The sequence below is a fragment of the Emydura macquarii genome, unplaced genomic scaffold (genome assembly GCF_026122565.2).
Source record: "Emydura macquarii macquarii isolate MOO-44397 ecotype Brisbane River unplaced genomic scaffold, CSIRO-AGI_Emac_v2 contig_3530, whole genome shotgun sequence".
Lineage (NCBI taxonomy): Eukaryota > Metazoa > Chordata > Testudines > Chelidae > Emydura > Emydura macquarii.
In genome coordinates, this window is record NW_027133667.1 from 6,866,123 (window position 1) to 6,893,969 (window position 27,847).

At 41.5% G+C, this 27,847-nt stretch overlaps 1 protein-coding gene across 3 annotated transcripts; it reads right to left on the minus strand.

Moving 5' to 3' along the window:
• Positions 1–214: 214 nt before the first annotated feature.
• Positions 215–27,093, minus strand: LOC137145372 (cytidine and dCMP deaminase domain-containing protein 1-like). Of its 3 annotated transcripts, none has more exons than XM_067536069.1 (11): positions 26,994–27,093; positions 25,221–25,407; positions 23,015–23,494; positions 21,291–21,340; positions 19,633–19,754; positions 18,475–18,595; positions 17,193–17,226; positions 15,992–16,081; positions 15,441–15,556; positions 11,386–11,515; positions 215–4,321 (listed from the first exon to the last, which is right to left on the minus strand). In XM_067536069.1, exons 1-11 carry the CDS (start codon positions 27,069–27,071, stop codon positions 4,266–4,268), a joined length of 1,464 nt encoding a protein of 487 aa, XP_067392170.1. In that variant the 5' UTR covers positions 27,072–27,093; the 3' UTR covers positions 215–4,265. The 3 variants fall into 3 exon arrangements, with proteins under 3 accessions (XP_067392170.1, XP_067392171.1, XP_067392169.1); XM_067536070.1 differs by having other exon boundaries at positions 11,386–11,512; positions 15,992–16,084; XM_067536068.1 differs by having other exon boundaries at positions 15,992–16,084.
• Positions 27,094–27,847: the final 754 nt, after the last annotated feature.

The following is a 27,847-nucleotide window of genomic DNA, read 5'->3' on the forward strand; positions in this document are numbered from 1 at the left end:
ACATGAAGTTTTTAGTAAAAACAACACAACTTATTAGTCTCAGCGCTGTTAACTTATCAGTGGGTAATAATGTCATGGCTGGAATCTACCTTCCAAAACTCCATAATCACGCTCCCCTTAAAATGCATCTCTGGTTCTGCTCCAATTTCTGAAGGAATGGTACAGACAGACGTCACCCTCAGCTTTGTTTTGATTCATTTATTTAAATGGTTTCCAGTACAAGGTAATTTGACAATTATAGCATAAAAAAATTGGAAAAAACATGAAAAAGCTGTCACCAAAGCCTAACTCCACAAAAGGCTATTATGCTAGTAAATGAAGTCCGCATAGCCTGAGCAAGCTGTCGGGCATTAGATTAAACACAAGAAAAATAAGGTATATATATATATATATATATATATATATACATATCCATATATCCACATTGAAACTGGGTAATTACTTCAAAATATTCATATTGAAAATAATCAACTTTTTATATACAAATATAGCCAATTATATTAGCAAAATTCTAATAGCATATAATTGTTTTTATATATATAGATATATTCATTCTATCTGAAGAGGGAGTTTCTTTAACAATCAATGATACTTCGGTTTCTTTGCAGCTATTGCTTACACAACTTTCCAGTTATTTTCACCAGGAAGGATGGTCTTGTGGTTAAGATACTGTAGAAGGCTCAATTCCTGACAGCCATACAGGCTTCCTGTGTGACCTGGGGAAAGTCACTTAATCTTTATGTTCCTCAGTTAAAATGGACATCGTGAAACTTTTCCACAAACTATTGGTCTTTTTTTAAAAAATAAACATGTTTTTAAGTGTTTGCAGGTCCAGGGCCTTAGGCTGTGAACTTTTTGGGGCAGGGATTGCCTTTTATTATGGTTGTACAGCACTTGGTGTCATGGGTCCCTGAGGGTGCCATGTGGGACTGAAGTACCACTGGTCCACCTTTACTCTCCAAACTGGGTTGTCTCCCACACTATTTTGCCTCTGGGTGCTGTTATCACTCAGCCATACAGTAGGTGGATCCCTACACCCAGCTAGAGTGTGTGAATGCTCCCAAAGCCACTCATGAATCCCACAGAGAAAGGTATCAGCCCGGTCACCTGGTTCACCCCTCTCTGTGTGGAGAACACACATCAGCTTTTGTTAACTGAGTGGGGAGGTTTCAAACACTTCACAGAAAAGCACTGTTTTAGTTAAGAATATAAAACAGGTTGATTAACTACAGAAAGGTGAATTTTGAGTATAAGTGGCAGGCATAAGAAATTAGAGATCAATATCAAAGGAAATAAAGATAAAAACACAACTTGTAGCCTATAGAACTAGCCTGCTTGTTTGCATTATTATTATTAGAGATATTTTTCATATATATTTTGATATGATTGTGTGATTAAATAATAAAATTAGATATTTTATTCAGCTGTAATGCAAAAGTACCTTAAAGGCCACATCCTGGATGACAGCTATCACAGGCCTCATCCTGGATGATAGCTACCGTTAGTATATATATATATTTAACCTTTGGCTTAGATAAGTATCAATGTATAACAGGATAAGACATATATGGTCATAACCTTTACCCTAGACAAGTCAAGGGACATTAAAAGGGGAAGGGGCTGTCCCCGGTTACGCCCAAGAAACTTTACAAGAACACCACAGAACCCACAATAAGCTAGAAATAACAAAGGTGAGATAAAAGACCACCTGGAAAAGGATGTGGATACGTTAATAATACGTACAAACCTAGCAGCCAATAGATTATATGTACCCCAAAAGTTTGGAGGTGGAAAGGCCAAGTATGGGCCGGGAAGGAGGATCCATATTCTTGGGGGTATAAGAAAGATCAAATCTAGCTCATCATCGGGGCAGTCGACTGTCAGCTACCCCTGCTTGAAGTTTTATTTAGTGTTAAGTTTAGTGTCATTCTTTTATTTTATATTCTTAAAGTTGTCATGCTGTAATGTTAGTCTTAGCTTATAGCTCTTAGCTTTGAAGTAGTGCTTATTCCACTCAACTCCAACTTGAGAAATTAGACATCTCTTTCAACCAAGTCCAGGAAGGGTGTGAGTATATTAGTTTAAAGCATATTATAGATATATATCAAATAAGTCTTTAAATTTTGAGATTGTATTAATCCATTATCCATTTGATTATTCATTTTATTTTCTCTACATCAGTCATTTGTTTATTATTTTATGTTATCTTAATACATTTATAAATTATACAAATATTGGTTATCACTGGAATTTTTCCTGTGTTGCACCTGGGGTCCTTATAAAATTCACTTGAAGCCTGATTAAGGATACGAACCTCAGAATCCTTTAATCAGATTAATTTGCAAACCTATTACCCTATTCAATAAATTAATAACCATAAAATCAGGCTACAAACTAAACCTCTAACATCAGGTAGTATCTAGATTAAGCAGTTTTCTCATCCCACTTGGATGTTCCAGTTCTCAGTACACAGGCTTCTGGGTCCAATCTCTTAGTGTTCCAGCATTCCTGTTGCTTTCAGTGTGTAAGGAGGAGACCAAGCATGCAGCCTCTATTCCTTCTTTTATATCTTCTGACCATGTGGCCACTAGACACTAGTCCAGGCATATCTGGGTGGGCCCTGCTGAGCCACAAGGTTGCTCAATCCCTCCCATGCGAATGAGTCACAGAATTGAGCACTCTCTATTGTACTGCCTTGTGCAACTCTCATTGTATTGTAAATCCTTTGCTTACAACTCTTTTATTGGCTGATGGCTGCCGAGCCCCTTCTGGGCAGGGGTGCCTCCTCTGCTGTTACAAGCAAGCTTATAATACATTGTAATAACAGCAAAATTTTATAACTTGATACATACCAGCAATATGCATATTTTGACAGCACAATGGGTTTTAGCAGATTATAACCTTTCATTAGATATCTTATGTGGCATGCTTAACGCGAGTTATTATAACCGTACAGAAATGATGAATAAGAGGTTTACAGTGTGCTGCTTTGGGGTACAGTGCATCACACTTGGCACAGTCTAGCCCCACAATTTCAGCTGGGGTCTCTAGACACTATTATAATAAAAATAATTTTCCTGCTCTACGTCCAAATATTTCAGCATCACGTGTCATTGTGATTATTTGGGGACTCTGTACAGCTTATGATTTCTGTTTGATGTTATGAAATTATGAAATTGTTGAATCAGGAAATGCCTCTCTGTCAGTGGTTCTCAACCTGTGGTCTGCTTGTGGCCCACTTAGCACACAGCTGTGGCCCATTTGACATCCTCAGAGCCATACAGGTAGTATATATACTGTGTGGATGTGACTCACATAACACAGAGAGAGGTGCATCTGCGGTCCACAATGGTAAATAGGTTGAAAACCACTGCTCTATGAGGATGTGGAATCCACCAGATCAGGGACAATGTGTTGTGAACCTTAATGACTGTTCTGTGACCAAAGAACAGGTCTGCTAAAGAGATTGCCCAAGCAGGGAAAACAGTTCAAACAAGTTTCTCTGCAGGAAGGGGAATCAGAAAATCCCCAACAGGAAAACAAAGAAAGCAGATGTTGGTAGGGGCCATAAAAGTTTGAGGGAAGACTCACAGAGCAAGACACAGGAAGCTTTGCGCAGCAGAGAGGAAGAGAAGTATATGCTTTCTTAGTAGGGGATCCAGGACTAGCCAAGATCAGAGAAAGCTAGCTAACTTAGAAGAACTCAGTGATTTTAAAAAGGAACCATGAGCTGCAGAAGAAGGATCCGGACATCCTAGAGGAAGCCCAAGTCCAAAGAACTCTCCAGAGTGGTGAGGAAACTGAGGTAGGGAAAATGCATATAGATGTGCTTATTATGTTGTCTAGAACTTGTGTTGCTAAGTAAAGACAAATGATGTTTTAGGATCCTGTGCAAAGTTTGTCTATGTGTCATTGGCTTTCACTGTCACAGGGATAATGTCCGGATTTTATTCAGGAGGCTTAAAGAGCACACAGGGCCCACCCCACTGGGTCCCAGACACAGACAGGCTGGGAAATACCCAACCAAATGGGGAGCTCTACAAAGACTTTGTGTGTGACAGTGTCATATATTATGTTTTCAATTACTTTTGCTAAAGTGCCTAGAGACCTATTTATACAATTAAAATGCCTCATTATTTTAAGTTTATAACATCATATAGTGCCTGGCATCTCAAGATTATTAACCTGATACTTACATATCTGAGAGTTTGGGGGAAGGGGGTTGCCATGTCCCTAAAACTCTTTTGTTTGATTGTTTTAGACATTTATAATGATTCATCTTCTGCAGCATTCACAGAAGGCTCCTTTTCATTGTGAGACTCTGAAATTATTGCAAAAATATAAGCCAGATATTAAAAATGATTCATTGGTAAGATGATTCCTAACTGATATTTTGCTAGTAACGGAATTAAACAGTGTAGATATGGGTTGTCTGAGTCTCTCACTCACTAATCTGCACCCCAGTGTCATTTCAATGACTACAATTGTTCTAAAAGCATCACGGGTACTCTTTCAACTTCCATATTAACATGCTTTAGTTTGTTAATGTAGTTCTACATAGTGCACTTCTCAATTCCACAAGGCCCTGTTTTTACAGAATGCCCTGCACAACCTACACACTATGGCACTGGTTTCTTGTTTATTAAATGCGATGGCCCACTACTGTGGATCAATTAGTCACTTTCAGACTTCTTCATGGTTGGTCATGCTTAAAGAGAATGCCTTTCTGTTCTGTGTTTGTACATGCCTAGCACAATAGAGTTTTGGTCCATGACTGGGACTTCTAAGTACTACAATAAATAAATAATAATAATAAACGCTACTCTGGCTCTAGCCACTTCCAAAAAAGATGGTTACTTACCTTGTAACTTTTGTTCTTCAAGATGTGTTGCTCATGTCCATTCCATTCTAGGTATGCGCGCGCCTCCGTGCACGGTTAATGGAATTTTTTTCTCTTAGCTGTATCCGTAGGGCTGGCTCTGGCACCCTCTGGAGCCCCGCATACAAGTCGCGGTATATCAAGCACCACCAGCCCTTCGCCCCCCTCAGTTCCTTATTGTTGTCCACTCCGACAGCAGGGACGGGGGCTGGGTAATGGAATGGATATGAGCAACACATTTAGAAGAACAACAGTTACAAGGTAAATAACCGTCTTTTCTTCTTCAAGTGCTTGCTCATGCTGATTCCATTCTAGATGACTCACAAGCAGTATCTTGGAGGTGGGCCCGGAGTTGACAAATGAGCTGTTCGCAACACCGCTCTGCCGAAGCTGGTGTCGTCCCATGCCTGTGGAACTATGGCATAGTGGGACGTGAAGGTGTGCACCGATGACAAAGTAGCAGCCCTACAGATGTCCTGCATGGGTACCTGCACCAGAAAGGCTGCCAAGGAAGCTTGTGCTCTGGTGGAATGTGCTGTGACAATCCCCAGCAGAGGCACATTCACCTGCTTGTAACAAAACTTTGATGCAGGAAGTTATCCAAGAGAAAATTCGTTGGGAGGAGACAGGAAAGCCTTTCATCCTATCCACCACCACAACAAAACGTTGTGTGGTCTTTCGGAATGACTTGGTCCGTTCGATGTAAAATGCTAAGGTATGCCTAACATCAAGTATGTGCCACCTCCATTCCTCTTCTGAACCATGTGGTTTGGGAAAGAACATTGGAAGAAATATATCTTGGTTGTTATGAAATTGAGACGCTACCTTAGGTAAGAAAGCAAGATGAGGCCGCATCTGAACCTTGTCCTTATAGAAGATCATGTACGGTGGTCCTGAGGTAAGTGCCCTAATCTCAGATACTCATCGCACCGAGGTAATCGCTACTAGAAAGGACACCTTCCAGGACAGTAACAGCAATGGACAGGTAACTAAAGGTTCAAAGGGAGAGCCCGTGAGCCTGGACAGAACCAGGTTCAGATCCCAAGGGGGTAACGGGTCTCAAACGTGGGAGTAGAACCTCTCTAATTCTCTTAGGAACCTTATCAGAGTGGGAAAAAACTGATTTCCCTTGTATCGGAGGATGAAATGTGGAGATGGCCACCAGGTGAACCTTCAATGAAGCAATAGCTAGGCCTTGAAGCTTAAGGTTCAGCAAGTAATCTAAAATGACCTGAATCAATAACTGTTCGGGCAGAATTCTTTGGGACACTGCCCTGCAGGTGAATCTTCTCTACTTGGCAAGGTACGAAGCCCTAGTGGAAGGTTTTCTGCTGCCCATCAGGATCTGTTGAACCTGCGATGAACATGCCTGTTCTTCAGGGTTCAGCCATGCAGTCTCCACACCGTCAGATGCAGAGACTCCAGATCTGCGTGCAGAAGCTGACCGTGGTCCTGGGAGAGGAGATTGTGCCAACAAGGCAACTCTAGTGGGGGGGGCGATTGACAGTTCCAGCAGCGGGCTGAACCAATGTTGGCAGAACCACACCAGTGCAATCAGGATAATATCCACCCTGTCCCTCTTGATCTTCAGCAAGACTTTGTGTATTAACAGAATGAGCGGGAATGTGTACCTCAGAGCTCCCACCCACTGTAAGAGAAAGGCATCAGACAGCAACCCCTCATCGGGCCCACAAATCAAACGGAACTGGTGGCACTTCTTGTTCAACTTGGACACAAAAAGGTCCACTTGGGGATAACCCCACCTCTAGATGATCATACCAACCATCCTCAGGTGGAGCAACCACTCATGGCAGGGTAAGAAGGACCTGCTAAGGCAGTCTGCTGTGTCATTCTTGATGCCCGGGAGGTGGGAGGCTATGAGGTGAGAGTCGTGGCTCACTGCAAGGTTCCACAGACACACTGCCTTCTGGCAAAGGGCCGGAGAGCGAGCCCCACCTTGCCTGTTGATATAGAGCATTACGGCAGCATTGTATGTCAGAACCCATACTACCTTGCCCGAGATGAAGGTAAGGAACACCTTGCAAGCCAGGCATATCGCCCTTAGCTCTCTTATGTTTATATGTATCTTCTGCTCTTCCTGCAATCAAATCCTCTGAGTGCTGTGGTTGGAGCTGATATGGGACCCCCACCCCAAGTCTGAAGCTTCTGACACCAAAGTAATCGAGGGAGCTAGCTCTTTGAACAGCATATCCTGCAGTACCAAGTGAGGGTCTTGCCACCATTCCAGTGAGGATGGGATGTGCGGAGGTACCATTACTACTCAGTCCAGGGAGTGCCTGTTCGGGGCATACACTGAAGACAGCCACATCTGGAACAGTCTGAACCCTAGGCGTGTGAATTTCATCATGTATCTACAAGCCACCATGTGGCCCAGCAGCTGCTGACAAGTTCTGGCTGTTGTGAGGAGATGCGTGAAGGCACATAACGAGGCCAGAATGGCTTCGAAACAAGGCTGGGGTAGGAAAGCCTTGGCCTGAGTGCAGTCAAGAACCTCTCCGATAAACTCTATCCGCTGTACCAGTGTTAATGTTGACTTTTGCTTGTTTATTAACAGACCCAGACAGTGGCAGGTGATGCATACGAGATCTAGGCTGCTCCGGACCTGAGACTGGGACCTGCCTTTGATCAGCCAGTCATCCAGGTAAGGGTAGATCTTCACATTCTGGCGCCTTAGGTGCACAGTCACCATTGCCATGCCCTTTGTGAACACCCTTGGGGCAGAAGAGAGGCCAAAGGGTAAAGCCGTAATCTGGTAGTGGGAACGGGCCACCACGAAGCGGAGAAAACGTCTGTGGCCAGTAAAGATTGTGATATCGAAGTATGCATCCTTTAGGTTGAGGGCAGCATACCAGTCTCCTGGATCCAAGGAAGGAACGACATAGGCTAGGGAGACCATGCGGAACTTCAGTCTCTTGAGATATTTGTTGAGACTATGCATGTCTAGAATGGGCCTGAGACTCCCTTTTGCCTTGGGGATGAGGAAGTACCAGGAGTAAAACCCTTTCTCCCTCATGTCTAGTGGAACTTCCTGTATAGCCCCCAGTCCGAGAAGACTCTTCACCTCCTGCATGAGAAGCTGCTCATGAGAGAGGTCCCTGAAGAGGGACAGGGAGGAAGAGTTGTGAGGAGGGGCAGGGAGAAAACTGCAGGACATATCCAGCTGAGATGATGCCACAGACCCAACATCCAGTGTTATTCTGGCCCATTTGGATAGGAAAGGAGAAAGTTGGTGAGGAATGGGAGGGAGGGAGGATCCTGCTCTGAGACTGGAACACTGTCCTTGGGCACACCTTCAAAAGGATTGGCGCTGACTTTTCCAGCATCTGGAAGGCCCCGGTCAGGCAGCTGAAGCAGAAGCCCCAGTTGATCGGCACCTCCTAAACAATCTATCTTTGTCCTTTCTTCTGTAGGGGGTAAAACGTGGGGCCTGGTATCTCGACAACTGCTGCTGTTGGGGACAGAACTGCCGCCTTGAGGCCAGAGGTGTATAAAGGCCCAAGGAGCACAGCATGGCCCTCGAATCCTTCAGACCATAGAGCTTAGCGTCGGTCTGGTCCAAAAACCGAGCATTCCCATCAAAGGGGAGGTCCTGTATGGATTGTTGTACTTCTTGGGACAGACCGGAAGACTGCAGCCTTGAACACCGGTGCATGCAGATAGTAGAGGCCATGAATCTCCCAGCTGAATCCACCACATGGGATGCTGCTTGAAGAGCAGCTCTGGCCACTGTTCTACCTTCCTCCAAGATGGTGGCAAAGTCAGGCACCTGCTCCTGGGGCAGAGTCTCCCCAAAGAGCTTGAGGGAGTCCCAAAGATTGTAATTGTACCTGCCCAGTAGTGCTTGTTGGTTTGCAATACGAAATTGCAGGATTGCCATTGAATAAGCTTTTCTCCCAAATAAGTCCAGCTTCTTGTTGTCCTTATTTTTGGGAATTGAGCTAGGCTGGCCTTGCCTGTCCCACTCATTGGTGGCCACCACTACTAGGGAACCCGGGGTAGGGTGAGTGAACAAGTACTCGAAGCCCTTGGCAAGAACATAGTATTTTTTTCCACCCTCTGAAGCTGGTGGCAAGGAAGATGATGTCTGCTACAGGACTTTAACCACTTTAAGCACCCCTTCGTGTACAGACAGGGCAACCCAAGCTGGCGCCGCAGCTGCCAATACATCAAAGAGGTTGTCCGAGGCCTCCTTGAGCTCTTCCGCCTCCAAGCCTAAATTCCAGGCCACCCTCTTAAGAAGCTCCTGGTGGGCCCCAAAATCACCCAGAGGCACAGACAGCCCTGTTGTGACCACTTCATCTGGGGATGATGACAAGGATTGTGCTGGCACAGGAGGTGGATCTGTCAGGGAGCTGACATAGATGTCCCCTCTTGAGGGTCAAAATCCTTCTCTGACGCTGAATTGTGAGCCCCCTCTGGGGCTACCGGTGCAGACTGCCTGCCACAGGACCTGTAAGAGTATGGTCCTCGGGCCACCAAAAACCCCTAGGGTCCCCAATATGGCCACTGCCTTGGCCACTGGCCCTGAGGCCAACCAGGAGTTGAACGGCAGGGACCTTGCTCCTGTGTTTTTGGGAGATAGTGCTGTCCAGAGCAGGTGGTGGCCTGTCTGTCCTCCACAAAGAAAATGACTCGCTGCCCGACGACCATGGGGGAGCAGTAGCTGGCTCCCTTGCTGTGGTGCAGTGCCATGGAGAGGGGGACCAGTGTCCCAACACCCAAGTCCCTTGGCTCTCTGACGAATGCCGTCTCGGCATCAGGGAGTGAGATGACAACCAGCGGTGTCACTCCCCTGATCAGCACCAGGTCGATGAGGATCTGTGCTTGGAGGATGAGCAGGACCAGTGTCACGTCTAAGATGGGTGTCCCAGTGCTGGAGACTGATGGCGTCGCTGATCCTCTTTGGGCAAAAATTCTCACACCGGCGACCGGGTTCGGTGCCGTGAAGACACAGGTGAACTCCTCAGTGCCGACTCCCATCTGGTGAACACCTGCAAGATGAGGAGTGGGACTGGTGCCATCCCTCTGAATATGAATCCCTCGGTGCCAGAGACCGAGACTGGTACTGCGATGGCAATGGAGAACGTCTCTGTCAATGCTCGGCTGCCATGAAATGTCCCAGAGATGGGGCCCAGGAACGCACCCTCAGGGATGTGTGCCACAATGAGGACTCCCTCTGCAGCAACTTGGTCCGAGGTGATATACGCCACTGATCAGGGGAGCAGCGCAGCCATTGAGGAGGACCCATCACAGGCTTCCTCCTAGAGACAGGAGCCTTCTCCTTTGCCTGCATCGAGGGAGGCTTTGGAATAGAAGGCAAAGGCAGAACCATCAGGTCCCTCGCTGCCTGAAATGCCTCCAGTGCAGATGGCACCGCGAGCTGAAGAGACCCCCCTTCCACTCCCAGGAGTTGGGGGTGGCTCTCTCGGTGGGCTCACACTCCTGGGTGGCAAGCACCTCTCCTGCTGTCCCTCAGCTGGCTGGTCCAGCATGGGTCCCACACTCGACACCGCATCCCTGGTCTTCTTTGATTTGGGGGAGCAGTCCCTGTCAGATCGCTGTTTCTTCTGCTTTTCCCTCGACAGAGAAGAGGAGGAGGTCCGGTGCCACAGCAGGTCCGGTGCCGGCGGGACGCTCTGCACCGACACAGTGCTCATCACCGATGTGATGCTTGGCACTGAGATAGAGTGGGACAGCTCAGAGGCTGGTCTCAGCGCTGCCTCCATCAGTAAGGCTTTCAGGCGGATTTCCCTCTCTTTTTGAGTCCATGGCCTGAACGCCTTACAGATTTTGCACTTCTCCTTCCTCTGTAATTCCACACTTTAGACAACTGTCATGGGGGTCACTAAGAGGGAAGGGCTTGCTGTAAGAGACGCAGGGCTTGAAACCCGGAAACCGGGGCATGCCCCACTCCGAGGTGAAGGTCCCTATCGGGACTACACTTTACTAACTATTTACAGCACTTAGCTAACAATAACAGTACTACAAACTAACTAACAACTACTTAAGAGAACAATGGGAGCACTTGTGATAGTAAGCAGTACAGTTCCAGCAACCGTCACAGGCAGAAGGAAGGAACTGAGGGGACACAGGGCCGGTGGCGCCTGATATACCATGACAGCCCTATAGATACTGCAAAGGGAAAAAAATTCCGGTAACCATGCACGGAGGCGTGCACATACCTAGAATGGAATCGACATGAGTAAGCACTCAAAGAAGAATCATGAGTTAAAATGACATAAGGTTGTAACACTGACTCAACTGAATCTGTGTAATGAATTCCTTCAGTTGGGAAGACTACATATTTAAGGAGCCAAGAGTTAGCAGGGGTTCTTCTCAAGACATTTCTCATGTGATAAAAGGGGAGTGTGTGTTAAAAACAGCAATTTAGATTTTCCTGCTTAACAACTGAAAAAATACGGGATTCCCAATTTGAACCCCTCAGATAAAACAGAAATATCAGTTCATTGATCTATGCTATGTACCTTTAGGCTTTCCCAAGGATTCGGTTTCTAGCTCTGATTCAGTCTCAGACAATAAAGGATTTGTTTTTTCATTGTCTTCTTTCACGTTTCTGTGGGATGCAGATGCTTCTGAAGAATTTAAGACGGCCTGCTAAAATATAAGGATTTGTGACTGGTTATATACAATGCAGAGTATAATAAATACAGAGTACCTAAAGAGAAATACCTTGTTCAGAGACAATGATGGGAACAGTAATTACAAATTTTTCTGTTAAACAGGAATCAGAGAACATATGGTCTGCATATATTAGATGAAATGTAGCTGGAGAACTTTAAGCTCATTAAATATTAAACATTTCAAGCTGTTATATGGTATTTGAGTCTAATAAAAAAATCTTACAACTATCCCATGGCTGGAAGATTATTTATAGCCAGATTTTGTTTTAAACCACAGCTTTTACGCTAGAGGAAGGCTCCAGCCAACAGCCACTCCCGAGCAATTCTGAGAGACAAAATGCCCCATGTACTCTGGGGTAGCTCACAATGCATCAGCAGCTCCAGCACACTTTGGAACAGTGCAGTGTTTTCTCCCATCCATACTGTGCTAGCTCTGCTGGCCAATGTGAAGCCATTGCCCCATCCCATGACTTTCTGGGAAGCCAGCACTGTCAATTGCACTATCAAGAAGTGCCTCCATCTCCCCACAGTGCACCTATCCTGGTGTGGTTATAATTTGACCTAAATGTTTTAGAAGAGATGGAAAATAACCCTTGCGTTTGCTTTTTCACAGACAGTTGCCTGCTGTTTTATTAATTTAATTTTTAAAAGTTTCAGATGGAGAAAATCTCTCAAAACACTCCTTAGGACTAAATTCATTCAGTTAAAACTCACCAATTTTTTTTGAAAGAATGTTTTTTTCTTGTTTTTAATTTTAACATCTCATGAAAATCATATCTGTTCAGAGCATTTTGTTTAGGATGTAGGAAGGACTGACCTCTAAACATATAGAGCAAGATTCCTAGACAGGGGAGTGGAAGCAGTCAAAACTATTATTAAGCATGGCCATCAGCAGTTGTCACCTCTACAGTCAGACTCCGGCATGTCTACATGGTGCAGCAATGTGTGCTGCAGTGGTGTGATTTCTAAAGCGCACTAATGTATTGCACACTAATTGGTCCATGCAGAACATTCTGATGTGCGCTAGAATTTCCCTAGTGTGCTTTAATATAGTACTGTGCACCAGTAGGATCTATGCAGACCAACTACTACACGTTAGTGCACTTTAGGAATCACACGCTCATAGTACATGTTGCCACACCATGCAGAAAAGCCCTAGCAATCTTGTCCATTAGGAACTTTTATCAAAGGTTAAGTATTTTGCATGGATGTTGAACTCATTATCAGAGGCCTGTAGCTGTTAAAGAGGCTATGACTATGTACACAAATTGTTCCCACACTAGGAATAATGGAGCTGAGCAGCTATGATACCAGAAAAATGTTCAATGTACATAAGTCTAAAGAGATAGAAATACCCCAAGAAATGTCCATGAATCTTAAGTAAACAAGTGAGTTGTTTTGGCTGAGCTTGCACCCCTTGTATGTCTGCTTTCCATGACTATGCTAATAAATGAGCTCTCTAGTAGGAATATTCATTCATGAAAACAGTGCAGTTTAAGAGAATATTAGAGATTATTTGAGGAAAACAAATCTTAAACTCATAAGTGTATTTTCAATGGAAACCTGACTCTAGGAGTTATGTTCCTCAAGTCAGGGAATAGAAACTTGCCATGTCACTTACATACTCCCTCAGAACTAATCAACACCACTTGAATTTCAGTTATTAAATGTTCACAGTGAACAGTTAGTGAACAATCTATAGCCCAAGAATGATTCACTCAAACAATTAAGTAAAGAATTTCAAATAGAGAAGACATTCAGGAAAATCAGACTGCTCACAGAAAATGTGTGGACAGAAAAACAGAATTTATCAAGTAAATAATTAGCTTTGAATTATTGGTATTGCCACTTCAAAACTGTGAAAGAAATCTCTCAATTTTGGGGTTATATTCTGCCCTGGTTATTGGTGATCACAAAAGCAATACCATTAACCACTGGAACAGTGTTTATGTTACAAGAAATTTCACAGCAATCTTGCAATTGCTTTCTAATAAGAGTCACATGACACATGACTATAAGCAATCATGGCTGAATATGCATAAAGAAAATGAATGAGTAGAATCCTACATTATGGACTCCATTATACTTGTAGCTAGCTATAACAGGTTCTTTATGTCTCTAGCATTTCTTCTTCAGTTTGCCCATCAGTCTTCAGTTTCCTTTCTGATAAATCAGTTTGGGTTCCAGCCAAACTATAAAGTCCTCACTTCCAGGAAAAACAAAAGCAGGCCGTGCACAAAACAAAATAGTTCCTTTGCAGTTCCCCATGATTTTATCACAAGTCACAGGATATATGGATTTTTTCCCAAAGACCCAGCTCCTGGACTTGTGTGATTAAATGAGAATCTCAGCTTTCATTTAAAAAGAAATGTAAATTTCTAGTCCTTCCAGTTGTGGAAAAAAATTTGAAAACATGAAACAAAGGCTCAAAAATCAGAAGTCAAACAGAATGCACCTATTAAAAAAAAACAACATGATTTTTAAGCCAATTGCATGATTCCTTTTATTTTTTAAGGGACTGACTCCTGATGTTTGACCCTTTCAAGGTAGTAAGCACCATCCAAGGGTTGAAGTGGGGCTTCCTCCCAAGCCCACTGATAGGCAGAGCAAAGGGGGCAATAACCCAGGAGCCTGGCCATTTAACAGGTTCGGACAGATGGGAGGATATCCTCCTCTCCTCCACAACCCCTTTCCCCTGAGGTCCCGCCGCTCATACTCTCTACCCCTCCTCTGAACCAAGTTTATTTATTATATGTCATGCAGGTTCCCAGGCAGCTGAGGAGGTGATATCTGCTACTCAGCTTCCCAGGTTCATCAGTAATCTCCCTGGAGAGTCCAAGGAACCTGGGAAGCTGAGCAGCAGATACCGCCTCCTCAGTCACCCGGGAACCTGCATGGCACATAATAAATAAGTAAAAATTTCTGGTGGAAGCCCACTTGGCCCTCAGCCATCCCTTTCTAGGGGGGGCCATTGACTGTTCTGCCCTGGGGCCTGGAATCGGTGGGCCTCCTTCCTCCCATCCTCACTGGAAGCTCTGGCCTGGGGCACTTAGACAAGAACTGATGGCAATCCTGTGCCTCCAGCATACACCAGGGATGTATTTTGTCAGGCCTTTTCCTTCTTTTACTTTACCTCTTCCTGGGTCCTTTGACATGTTGTCTCTTCAGGCCCTGAGAAACTTACTCCTCCCCAGGGTTCCTGCATCTTCACCAACCTTTTCCACAGACACTCCTGGGGTCACTGCCTACCCAGTTCTCTGAGTGGTCAACCCCACTGTAGGCCTGTCTTTCCAAAGAACTTTCCCCAGAAAATACATTCTCTACTTTCGCTCCCATCTCCATCCTCCTTCCCACATCTCCAGTCACTGTAAGGAAAAGTTGCCTTTTATAGGGCCTGCTTTTTTCTCCCACCATGCACTGCAGTCCTGACTACAGGTCCCAAGCATCTGAGAGAGCTACATCTCCCAGAATCCTTGGTCTTAAAGGGCCACGTCCCATTAGTAGGCAGACCAGCAGTGCCTGCTCTTAAAGGGGCCAGCAATTTCAGTTACAAATTATGATAACTCAGAAAAGACAAGATGATCAGGCCAGCATACTTCTCAAAATGTCAACTAAAATTAAAGTCAAAGGGGTAATCTCCCAATCAATTAAAATATTTTGGCATTGATAATTTTACTCATCAATCACAGGCCAATTTAGTGAGTTTTTATCTTTACCATATTATTAATTATTATTATTTGTATTATAATAGCACCCAGGACACCCAGGCATGGACCAGAACATTACTGTGTTAGGCGCCAGACAAATAAAAAAATCAAAGGATTGTTCCTTGCACTTAAAAGCACTACGTAGTCATATTTTTCTGTTTTTATCCTATTTATTTTTTTAAATGTGTTTACCTGACCATAAGTATGTCTCTCATCTGCTGGTGACTGTATTTTCTTCATCTCTTCTTCCTTCTCTCCTGAGACTGAAGTTCCTTCAGTATCCTTTCTTTTATATTTCTCTTGTTCAGCTGTAAGGAAATCCGCAACTCATAAATACTGCTTGATGAAACAGAACTAAACAGAAACACAACTCAGTCGCTTCCTTAAAAGAAAAGTACATTCTTATGTAAGTAAATATCGTAAGTATGGAAAATATGAGTTACAACAATTTTTCAGAACTGTGCTAAGACCTTTTTGGTGGATGGTAGGTTCTTGACCCCAGTTTTGTCTTGACATAATTTAACACACCTGATAGTTCCTGGTGGACTAGTATGGATACACTAAACTGATTTTGAAAGCAATTGGACTAACATGACTTTCAAACTGCAGTTAAAATTGGATTAGACTAATGCCAGTGTGGGAAAGGCTATAAACACTAATCAAACTTCTTGCTGAATTAAACCTTAAAGTCATTACAGTCTTCAGCAGATCTCAGAGAAAGTATTAAAACCCAGAAAACTCACCATGGACTTCTAAAATCAGTTTATCCTGAATGGTTTTGCGTTTTTTGTCTTTGCCTCTTTGGAGAAAGGAATCAGAACTTGGATCCTTTTCTTCTTTTGAATGTGGGATTCCATGTGGGAGGAAATTTAAAGTGTTAGTTTCATGTTTAGGCAATGTGCATTCAGAAGGCAGTTCAATGTCAGTCTCCAAAACCATGGAGTCCATCCACCTTAAGAATACTTTTACTCCTAATAATTGCTTACAGTCTTTACAAATATATAGAAATACACTAAGACAGGAAAAATATGTATCCAGTTAGCACTCAAAAACATAATAGTGCTACAAAATGTTGCAGAAACTGTTGCACAATTTTTGCAAATCAGTCACTTCTCTTGATGTATATGAGTAGTTCTCATTAATGTTAAGCATAATCTAGCAATGTTAACAGGAGTCGCATATTTATGAAAGGAATAAACTACTTCATCTTTCTACATGACTTGGTGTCTCTACATTAACTTGGCTATTTTATGTATCATTATATTCATGATTAAGCAAGCATATGTCAATAAATCACAATAAGTAAAAATCAGAAAATAGCAAGTAGAAGTTAATTTCCATCTGAAAGGAGTGTCCTACATAATGGGGTACACTTAGGAGGTTTCCTAGAGCAGCAGTTCCAATTGTTTACTTTGTTAACCCATTTGTCTACAGAAAGATGAAACTGTTCTGATTCTCAGGGTCCCCTTTACTTTTTTTGAACATATAAGTTAGCACCCACTTTCTAGTTTCCATATACTGATTTCTAGAGGATTTTTGTTGATTTTTAAGAGAAAGGATGGTAGCAGCATCTTTGATGTATGGTATATATATGTTCCTGTCTTCTCAGGGGAGAGCTCACTGGCATTGGCTACTGGATGGAATACAATTTGGGAAAGAAATAGGATACAAAAATAGACAATCTCCTAAATAACTTTCATAAGGCTTATGTACTGATGCTGGATAAAGGGGCTGTCCCACTGTCACGAAGAGAATAAAAGGCTGAATTGAAAAGGCAACTCTGATCCTGTAAACATTTATGCACAGGAGTAACTTTACTTATCTGACAAGTCTCTTTAAACTCAATGGGTCTTTGCATATGTAAAGTTATGTATTTGCCAATCAGGGCCTAAAGCAGTATTTTCCCCCATTTAATATTCGCTCATATTTTATGTAGTTGTCTACCTGTTGGATTGTTAGTTGTACCTTCTGGTTGCGTCTAAAAGAAAAAAAAGACAATAAATGAGAGAAAAATATTGAACATTTCCCTTTTCTAATGAAAAGTGACACTACTTAGTAGCTTTTTGTACTGAAAGGAATATTTTAAATAATCTTCTGAATACATTTCATATTGGGGCATAATAACTATCAGCCTTGACTTGATTTGTGACGGTCAGATAATTTTATTCCAAACTCCAAGTAGGTTATAGAGCTGCATACATAAATTCTTGTGCTGAAATGACTAAAGAATTGTTTATACAAGCATTAAAAAAAAGAGAACTTGGTTTAAAGAGCTTTATTATCTTCAGAAAAAATAGGTCCTCTTTCTATTTTGATAATTATACTGTAGGAATATCCATATATAGGAAGTGACTGAAGAATCAGGCCTTCTGGCCCCAATCATGGAATGATTTGTGAACATAGTCCCTGTGAGTTAAGTCTTTGCAGGATTGAGACTTGTGACACCAAATACCGGTGCTAATTCACTCTATTCAGTCTATAGTTGAGATATATTTTACATGCACCAACGTCAGAAAATTCAGTTATGTTTCCCACTGCAGCTGCAATGAAGTCCCAGATGCATATGCAGGAACAAACACTACCCCCTTTCAGAAGCAGAAAACTTTAAAATATAGCAAAACCTCTATGCAAGGTGGCTTGCCATAGAAAGGATGTGCAGAAGGACGTCACACTCTGCATCATAGAATTTCCTGATTTTTGTGTCTGAGTAATTTCAGTTACAATGTTTTTGTTTGAATGTAATGTCTTTGGCTAGCTAAAAATCATTACACCATGAAAGAGAAGTCATAACACCTGGTTCTGTAACCACTAAAGTCAATAGTAAAACTACCATTGACCTCAATACTGCAGGATCAGGTCCTTAATGCACTATGATTACACATGCAAATAAATGCACTGGTGCCTTTGATTAAATATTAATATAAAACTTCCCACATATGTTCAGGCAGCCCTTGTTTGAATTTCCCCATCTTGTAAGAGAAGAGATCTGCCAGGCATTCTGCTAGTGATTACCACTGGAAATTTCAAATTCCTTCTGTTCTATAGGGTGCAATACGCTCTGGGGCATGGTGCTTGTGAAAACTGCCATGGTGCTTGTGAAAACGCTCCATCAGGAAGGCTGATAGTCCTGTTATGCCTCTCATAATGCCACTTTAAAAGTAGAAGGAGATTTCTAAAGGAAATGAGAGGGATGATGGCTTTTCGCAGTAAACTTTCTACTACCTACTTTTTTATCTCGATTAGGCCAAATGATTTTCTTTATCTTCATTGCTTTAATTAGGCTTTCACAGACACTACAGGGCTCACATGTGGTGATTAATTCAGTGTCACTCAGATCTTCCTCAGTTCTGTAAAAGACAAAAACATTGTCATTTTTATAAATTAGCTCTTTTTTGGTTGAAGTTATATTTTAGCATATTTTAAGCGAGTTCTTCTTCCTTCTTTTCCTCTGCCACTGACCAAAGGAGATTTAAGGGATCTCAGCCCTGTGGCTAAGAGTCAGAATACACCATGGGCTCACTGCCATGGGAAGTGATGGAATGAGGTTGCACTGACTCTATCCAAGGAGGAGTATGCATGGTTCCCCTTTCGGCTGTGTGTTCCCAGCACCGCAGAGATAATAGTCCTGCCCTCATCCCCACATCCAAATCCTCCCAGTGTCCTAGCCCAGTTGCCTTCTTCTCCCTCTCTACTAGGGTGGGGCAACATACTCTAGTGTACCTTTATTTCACAGTATTTTCCAGTCTGCTTTTTTTTTTTTATTTTTTTTTTTAATCTTGTCCATCTGCCATTCACTCATGGCTCTCACCACAGCCCTCTTCTACATCATAGCATCCATCCATCTCCTCCTCCTTCCTCCCCTCTGTCTCCATTTCCTCTTCCTTGTTACACTCACATCTGTAAAGTACCCATCAGGTCTACCTACTCCTCTTCCCCTCTCCACCTTTATCTCCTCCCTCCAGCACAAACATAGGTTCCACATCTGCATCCTCCTCCTCACCTCTGGTGACATTTGCCCCATTCTGCTCCTGCCTCCACCCTCCCCACCTCCCACACCTGCACCCACCAGCACCTCCCTCGTCTGTCATGCCACCATTTCTGACCTCATCCTTCCTCCCCCCTCCTTCCTGTTGCTGTCTCTGGAACACCCACTTGATCTCTAAACAGATCACAACTATTCACAACCTCTTTGTATCTTGCTCCCTCCAGCCCTGGCTCTCAGAAAGACCTGGATCCCTTCATCTTACACTTCCTCTACAGCTCCCCTTTCTTATGGAGGCCTCTTCTTCTCTCAAGCTTCCTGCCATGAATCAGACTGTGCTCGGGTGTTATTTGGAAAATTATTTATTATTTAACTCATTTGAAATATTTAATGACTTCCTACCTCAGAATAATTGCATTAGCTTCTGAGCAGATGATTGCATGCTGATCACAACTACCATCATCCTTCTGTGCAAACAGACTATTCACTGTCCCTTTTGGAAATCCATTGTAGCCAACAGTAACCTGTAACAGCAGCAGGCAAAAGTAAACAAGAAAAAAGAATACTTTCCCAGGACCCCTATGCATTTAGGTCCAATCCAACTTCCAAAAATTGTCATTGACTTCAGTGGGAGTTGCTGTATCATTGTACACTTTGATTAGCTCATTATTCTTTGAGCATGTAGATTTCCATCTCCCAAAATGTTTGGTTTTTGAATCATGAATACTAAATATATCTAAAGGCCCAGTTAGGGCTACAATCCTTGCAGCAAATCATGTTTTTAGGGGAATTTTTTTTTAATTTCCATGAACTCTTGTTCCTGCAAATTTGAAATTTGCTTTCCATGAACACTCATCTCAGTAAAACCTAATTAATTATGAAGACAAATGCAAAAAAAGGTTGTGAAGCATGAAATGAAGTAACTTAAAAATGTGAACAGGACTTAAGTGTTTGCCTAGCTGATGTGGTATTATTTATCCATTTTGCAAGTGTGTACATTATGCATGTAGTTAATATAAAATAAGATTGCATGAGTGTAAGAAGCAAAAAAAAGTGTAGCAGGATTCGTATGCAAGGAAGTCAGCTGATTAATAATAATATTTATCCAATATAGGGGGGATTTGCACATTCCAAGCACTGTGTAGATATTAAATAATTAATCATCACAACATTCCCAGGAAGTAGGGTGACCAGATAGCAAGTGTGAATAAAAATCGGGATGGGGGTGGGGAGTAATTGGCACCTACATAAGAAAAAGTTCCAAATACTGAACAGTCCATATAAAATCGGGACATGTAGTCATCCTACTTGGAAATAGGTTAGGAAGTATTTTTATCTGCATTCTTCACATGGAGAAGCAGACACAGAGGGCCTGATTCTGATCTCACAGTGGTTTTACACTGCTGTGACTCCACTGATTTGGTAATGGACCTCAAAAGTGCATTCCTTAGTCTCATCTTCAGTCCACTAAGCCATGCTACGTCTCGGCATGTGTAACTGAGCGAAAAAAGATCAAATATTAGTAGGGCTATGATTCTACTAAGACAATAGGTTCTAAGGCTTACGGAAGATTGTAGATGCACATTTTATTAGCCTCACTGGATTTTATCTGAAAGTTTGATTATTTTTATACTCTGTTAAAATATAGTCATGTGGAAATATGATCATGTGAGTAATTTGCTCCTTATGCAAATTTCATTGTCTTTAAAATCCCTACTGATTTTGACTTGCATGAAGAGGGGTGACTTAGGAGAGTTTTTATGAACCATTATTTATGTCCGTGGAATTCACTTGCTCCCTTATATAACTAATACTCAGAAAATCCACAGAAATGCAGTGCATATCTTATGGCAGACTTGAGCTCTTTTAGATATTTCTATGCATCACAATACATTGTACAAAAATATTACAAGCAAAAGTTTAATGTGATAATCAACTATAATAATAATTTTTGTATAAAAAATGAATACTTGATGCAAGACTGAGGGGTTTTCCTTATTATTTTCAAACTGTATTCAGACTAACATTAATAGTTCTTGGGCTGCATATACTGTACTTACAATGTCTTCTTTTCTGTAGATCAGTGTCCCCACTCCATCATTAGGACTGTCTGGCATGAAAAAAAAATCAAATAGTGATAGTGAGAAATACAGATGCTCCAAACTACCAACAAAGTCTCAGGGCTGATTCACCTTGTTGGTGCAAAGATATGCAAAGTACATATCCCTCAGCCAGAAAAAGTTGCTGTTACCACTAAGGCCCTCCAAACGGGACTTAACTAAAGAAAGAAAACGTTAAGTTGCAGTGAGGGCTCCATATCAGTGCCAGCAGCAAAGACTGCATAGGGATGTGCTGAATCAGCACATTCCACAGTTGAATGGAAGACCTCAGCCCACACAGCCCTATGTCCTTATGCAATCCACCCCATCTCTACCCACACCTGGTGGTGTCTTCTTAAGTGAAAGTGCCAATGGGCTGTTAAATTCCTGCAGCACTCCCTGCTGCTGATTTCAACAGTTATTCTATCTCCCTGTATCTCAGAAAAAGCACAAAAAATACTATCTCCACCTGAAAAAACAAGTCATAATGGTTTCCGCTAAGCCTCCTGACTACAAGGGGTGAACTCATTCACTCAGTGAACCAAAACAAATACAATATGACCATGGGGTTTTTCATCATTCTCTGCAGTATGGGGCATGGGTCACTTGTAGGTTTAAACTCACGTAACTAGAAGTATTTAAATCATGATTTGAGGACTTCAGTAACTCATCCAGAGATTATGAGTCTATTACAGGAATGGATGGGTGAGCTTTTGTGGCCTGCAATGTGCAGGAGATGATCATGATTGCCCTTCTGGCCTTAAAGTCTGAGTCTATGAGTCAAGCCAACCAGCTTGAAATGCAAAAGAAGTACATGGAATATTATCTCAGAATTGTTTTTAAAATGTTATAAAATTTCTCCAAATTTGCAAATATTTAATGAACTCAAAACCAGGCAAGTCTGAATAAAAAATATATATTAGACCAGAATGTCCGACATCTTGAATAGGTACGCAAGAGTGGGAGCAGGAGAGTGGACAAAGGACCAGCCATAAGTGTAGTGTCTGCAGTCAAAGCACAGGGACTACCCTCTACTAGAACTCCTTGAAGAGCTGGAAACCCCAAAGGGGTGAGGGAGAAGGCAGGGTCATGTCCCTGCTTTTTATCCATGCTGACTAGTCAGAGGTAAAACGTGAGTCACCCTCCTAGAGGTTAGTGCAATGGATGTCCTTCCCTTGTTCACCAGGGACTCTAGAAAGTATTGTGTTTCTTTGGGGCATAATTCTTCATGAAATTCTTGGTAGTACAGCACGGCTCTTCACTAAATGCAACCTGGGTTAACGGTGCAATCTGGTCCTTTGTTATGGATATTTTTGCCCATCTCTACTACCAGCCTTGACAGTATCTTTTTCAGATGACTTGTATTTGTTCTGTAATATTGAGGTACAGGTATAATTAATTTAATCTGGTCTGCATACCACAAGTTAATTGTCTAACATTGGAGATAACACTGTGATATTTCACCACTAGTGTGAACAAGTTGGCTAAACGCATGCAACAGCTTCTTTGAAAATCATTAATGAATAAGGTCACATAACTCAGTGTTACAGCTTCATAGGTTCTTCCTACATCACATATTAAATACATATAATTCTCTACTACCCAGCACTCTAAATTCCTGAATCCATATATTTCCTACACCATATTACTTACTGATTTTACCCTAATTCTAATCATTCACTTACCACTTCTGGCTGCCAGCAAGTTACAGAGCTGCAATGCATGAGTATACTTGCGCACGCTGCTTTCAATGCTATGTTTATCATCTTTAAAATTGTTTTCTTTTATGTCAGTATCAATGCCACCTGCCAGAGTCTGAAAGGATTCCATTGCTTTATCAACATCATTTTCATATGATACTTTGAATACTTCATCTTTTTTAATGTGTGTCAGGTTAAGTATTTCTAAAAGTCTTTGTGATCGTTTATGATCAAATACAGAGGTAATTTGAGTGGTGTTCTTATCAATTGGAGGTGATCCTGTTCGACGACAAATCCTGTCCTTCACTGTTTCAACATCTAATATTGGTATATAGACTGCTGCAGTGATGTAGCTTTCTCTAAAGATGTTATCAACAAGTTCAGCTTCCACTTCAATTTTGTTCAGATTTACTTCTGTTGTTTCCATTTCAAGATTAGGCCAGTAATACACTTGGGAAACTTGAGCTGCATGAAGAAAAAGATAATATTAAGTATGAAATATAATAAAGTGGACACACCTGCTTAACTAGTAAAATTAAAGCAGTAGAGGAAGTAATTATACTAGTTACACTTTTTCATGTATTATATATTATTCATGAGAACTGCAACTTGTGTGTAGCAACTGTAACTGCCTCAATGGGGTCCTGGTCCATGACCAGTGCTCCTAGGTGCTACCACATTATAAACAAATAAAAATAATAATCACCCCCTATACAGCACCAGCTACACAAATATGGAAAAAATGAGAAATAAACAGCTGTCATTAACCTACCTATTAATCTACCTATTAATCTCAGACATAATGCATCCTCTTCACTGAACACATTCAGTAAATTGAAAACATAGCTCAATCAATGGTAAAACAAAATTTTCATCCTTAGACAAAAATGAATTATTATTAATAAACATTTTAAAAATTGACATCTTTTGAATTACAGACATAATATGAAGCCTACTTTGTCATATTTATTTAAGAACTTTGTTGTCGCTGTAACTGGAAATCTCAATATGACCCTGATGATGGAACTGCCTATCATAATCCGTTTTAATGCTCACAGCAATGCACATTTTAAAATTAAATTTCACCACTATAAATCTTTAAAACATAACTCCATTTAAAATTCAGCTCAGTGAAGTAGATCTTGATGTTTTTATTTGTTTATAATGTGATTACTACTTAACTGTGATTGGACTAAGGATATATATGATTTCTTTCTATTTAGCAAGATGTTACCATATCACAGAGTGAACATTTTTAGGCCATCCAGGAAATGTTTCAGGTGATGTTATTAAATTGAATGAAACTACTGACAACTCGTATTTATCAAAGCAGGTGGGAGTATCAAATATTAATATTCAAAAATATTAAACAGGTGCTGTGTGGTTTGGGGTTTTTTGCAGGTGAATATACTTTGAGTATTGAATAAATTGCACCAAATATCTCACTATCTATTTGTCTTCTGTCTTTTTTGTTGGTAAAATTGATACATTAATTTTTCCATAACAACCTCCCCCCTATTTTTTTGGAATTATTCCTCTAATTTTGTACTATTTTTCTTTTTCCAGTCAGAAGTTATCAGTAGCCTAACAGCTACGAGCAGATGAGAAATTAATTCTTCATTTCTTTGAGTGTGACCATTTATTCTAGGAAGCCCCAGGAGGCTTGCCAAAGGATCATTTGGTAATAATAGCCAACAATTTGTAATATCAGGTTACAAACTGCATCCTAATACTCTCTAATGAGTCAACATGTCCACCACATATGCATAATTTTTTTCTGTCACCACAATTTCGACGACATTTATTCCCATACAATTCCTCTATGTTTTTAAACTGACTGGAAATATTTATTTAAAAAAAAAAAAAAGACTTACCTGACATGTACCTACAACAGGCCACCATTGGTCAGAGTTTAGGTTGCAATTTCTGTTTTAATTTGACTCATTTACTTGCTCATTTTCAATAACAGGACCGCAGTATGAAAGTTAATTGAGGAGGGTGGGATGATTTACCTGTCTAGCTAAACCATCACTCAACAATGGGATGAGTTATTCAGCAAAAGTCAGGATGGAATGGGAAAAGAGTAGAGAAGGAAAGGAAGTAACCTTTGCCATCACTATTTTATCAACCTGTGAGTCTTTCACAGGTACGATGCCAGTCAGTTACAAGTATTTTATCTTCTGATACTGACCTTGGCTTAAAAGTTTTGCACAACTGATGCAAGGCATTCGAGACAGGTAAACTTCACCACCTCTCAGTTCATTTGGAAATCTTAACAATGCTTTTGGCACAGCATGAAGATCCTTAGTGGAGCAGTCCATTGTGATAATCCTTTTTGGTTTGTTAGCTTCACAGATGACAATCCCAGTTTTGAAAAACTACAAAAAAAAATGTTTTTACAGTGTCTATAAACTGACCAATTAAAACAGGGGATGGCCATATCTATTTCACCAAAGTAACCTGCTTGCAACACCTCCCTCTGAGTGCAGCCAGTGAGCAGACCACAGAAAATGTGTGGGATTGGCTGGGAAGGTGGTGGGACAAACACACTCAGGAGCACACCCAGGAGATCTGCTGATTCATTGCATCGCCCGGGAAACCTCCAATAGGGTTTATCTTCACTGCAACAGTTAGCTCTAGTGTATAAATTACTGCACATGAGCTAGCCTAGTGTAATTGAAAGTGATCACAGTTCAAAACAACACTGGAGTTACACCGAGTGATTTGATTAGCAGCACAGAGTGATCGAATTAGTTGCTGATGAGTTGTTATAATTCAAGTGGTTGCATCCCCACTGCATTACTAGTTTGAGCTTCACTCCAGCATCACTTAAGCTTCAACCCACCACTAGCTAGATGGACCAGCTAACTCGAGCGTAAAGCACTAGTTAACCTGAGCTAGAGCCTTGTGTGCGGACAGGAGTCAAGTTAGGGGTATCACTAGAGTTATAACTGGAGAAAGTTATGAGATTAAAAAATAGGTAAAGTTTTCCTCAGTATGAAAGTCTTGCTTTTATATTTCTGTCCTTAAAAACTAAGGCTGACTATGCTACAAACCTGTGTCTTCCTAGAGCCAAATGTTATCAAATATATTACTGGTTTTATTTAACATTTATATTGTTGTAGTACCCAAGGACCTCAACAAGTTTGGGCTCCACTGTGTAAACATATAACAAATGTCAGCCCCTGGCCCAAAGAGTTTGCCCTGGAAGTTTTTAATAAGCAGAATTAGTGAGAAGGAAGAAAGTAGTCCCTCTGCCTGGAAATACAGGCACACAAATCCACCAATATCCATAAGGATAGATGGGAACTGCAATAATTTAGTACTTACATAGCCAGACTATTCTGTTTACTACACCTAATTCTACAGCACCACATTAAAACAATATCAGAACAACCTAGACAAAGTCACATATAGAACTCCTGATTTTGGGGGCTGAATTTTGTGCTTGTGAAAATGAGGACCTATGAGTTGGCTTGAGCCAGACACTCTCTCTGCAAGCCTTCTGTACCAAGTGACAGTGCTCTTCAAACCAAACCTGCAAAACCTCTGCTCATCTGGTCTTGAATCTCTCTAAAACAGACGCTATCAGCTGTGCTGAGTGCTTGTTTTATGATATGCCAAATTTGGACTATGATGAGATCATCTACAACTAAACATTACATGACCATGTGAAAATACTAGGATTTGGAAACCACTTCACTCATATGAAATCTTTACCAGGTAATGTCATATTTTTTAAAGGCACTCCCCCACTGTTGGCTGGAATAGGGACCGTGTATTTATGCAATTTGGAAAAATAAAAGGAGGTTTTGATTGATCAGAACTGCTTGGATGTTTTTGCATTCTGTAGGTCAAAATCCTAACCAGTCAGAATCCTAATCAGCAATATGCAATAGTCAAAATCCTAAATAACATGGCCTCTCTTATCCTGCATAATAAATGCTGAATTCACTCAACTCACTTTTAAGGTATTTGCTTTTTGTTGCTCCTTACCCACATCTCTACAACTTGGCTCTTGACAGTTTGGTGAATTTTCCATATGGAGAGCTAAGAAGATGCATAAGTCTTCTTTATTTGGTAGCCGAGCTGGAGGACCTGAAGAAAAAAGTGGAATTAGAAGCTAGTTTGTCAAAACAAGCATGGAGTAAAAGCAGCAAATGGAGTAAATGTAAAATAGCCAAGGGGAATGAGCTACAGGGGATAATTCCCAAACTATCCAGTCTCTGGTTAAAATGAATTCTGCTGTACCTCTCATTTCTATGCGTATTTAAATAAAGCACTATATCCTAAAACCACATTAAAATTTGATTCACCAGACCCTCTGTGAGGATCCTCATTCTTGCACTTTCCTGACTCTGAGACCAAACTGCACCTGTCCAATCCCTGCTGCACGTTACACTGACTGTTCCAGCAGTTGGGGATTGCCAATGTACAGTACAATGATATCCTGGCTTTGCTCCCTTCTCTGGCTACTCCGCCTGTGCCAGCTGAAGGGAGGGTAATCCTATGCTACCCACTTCCTTTGGCTGGGACAAGGAGTGACTTCCATTGACTTCAACAGGCTTTGTATCAGGCCCTAAGCAGCTATCATATATCTGGGACAGCTTTTTCCTCACTCATTCAGCATCACATTCCTCTTCAAAACTCATTTATTTCAGTTAGCATATTGCCATTTATCTTCACTTGATGCTATATGCCCGTCTCTGTTACCTGAACATTATTTAAACAAATAACTCATAATTAATAAACATTTTATAAAATAAAACAATTGCTACAATCGGATTTACTTAAAAGCAACTCTCTTCCAGAAACTGT

What these genes read in the sequence shown, in the direction of transcription:
- LOC137145372 (XM_067536068.1), bottom strand. Translation starts at nt 27,071, where the DNA reads ATGGAAAATTCACCAAACTGTCAAGAGCCAAGTTGTAGAGATGTGGGT. An exon ending in CTTGCTGGCAGCCAGAAGTG is followed by an intron (nt 21,341 to 23,014) that starts GTAAGTGAATGA and finishes TTTTCATGCCAG; the next exon opens with ACAGTCCTAATGATGGAGTG. An exon ending in GGCCTAATCGAGATAAAAAA is followed by an intron (nt 17,227 to 18,474) that starts GTAGGTAGTAGA and finishes TTTTTCTTTTAG; the next exon opens with ACGCAACCAGAAGGTACAAC.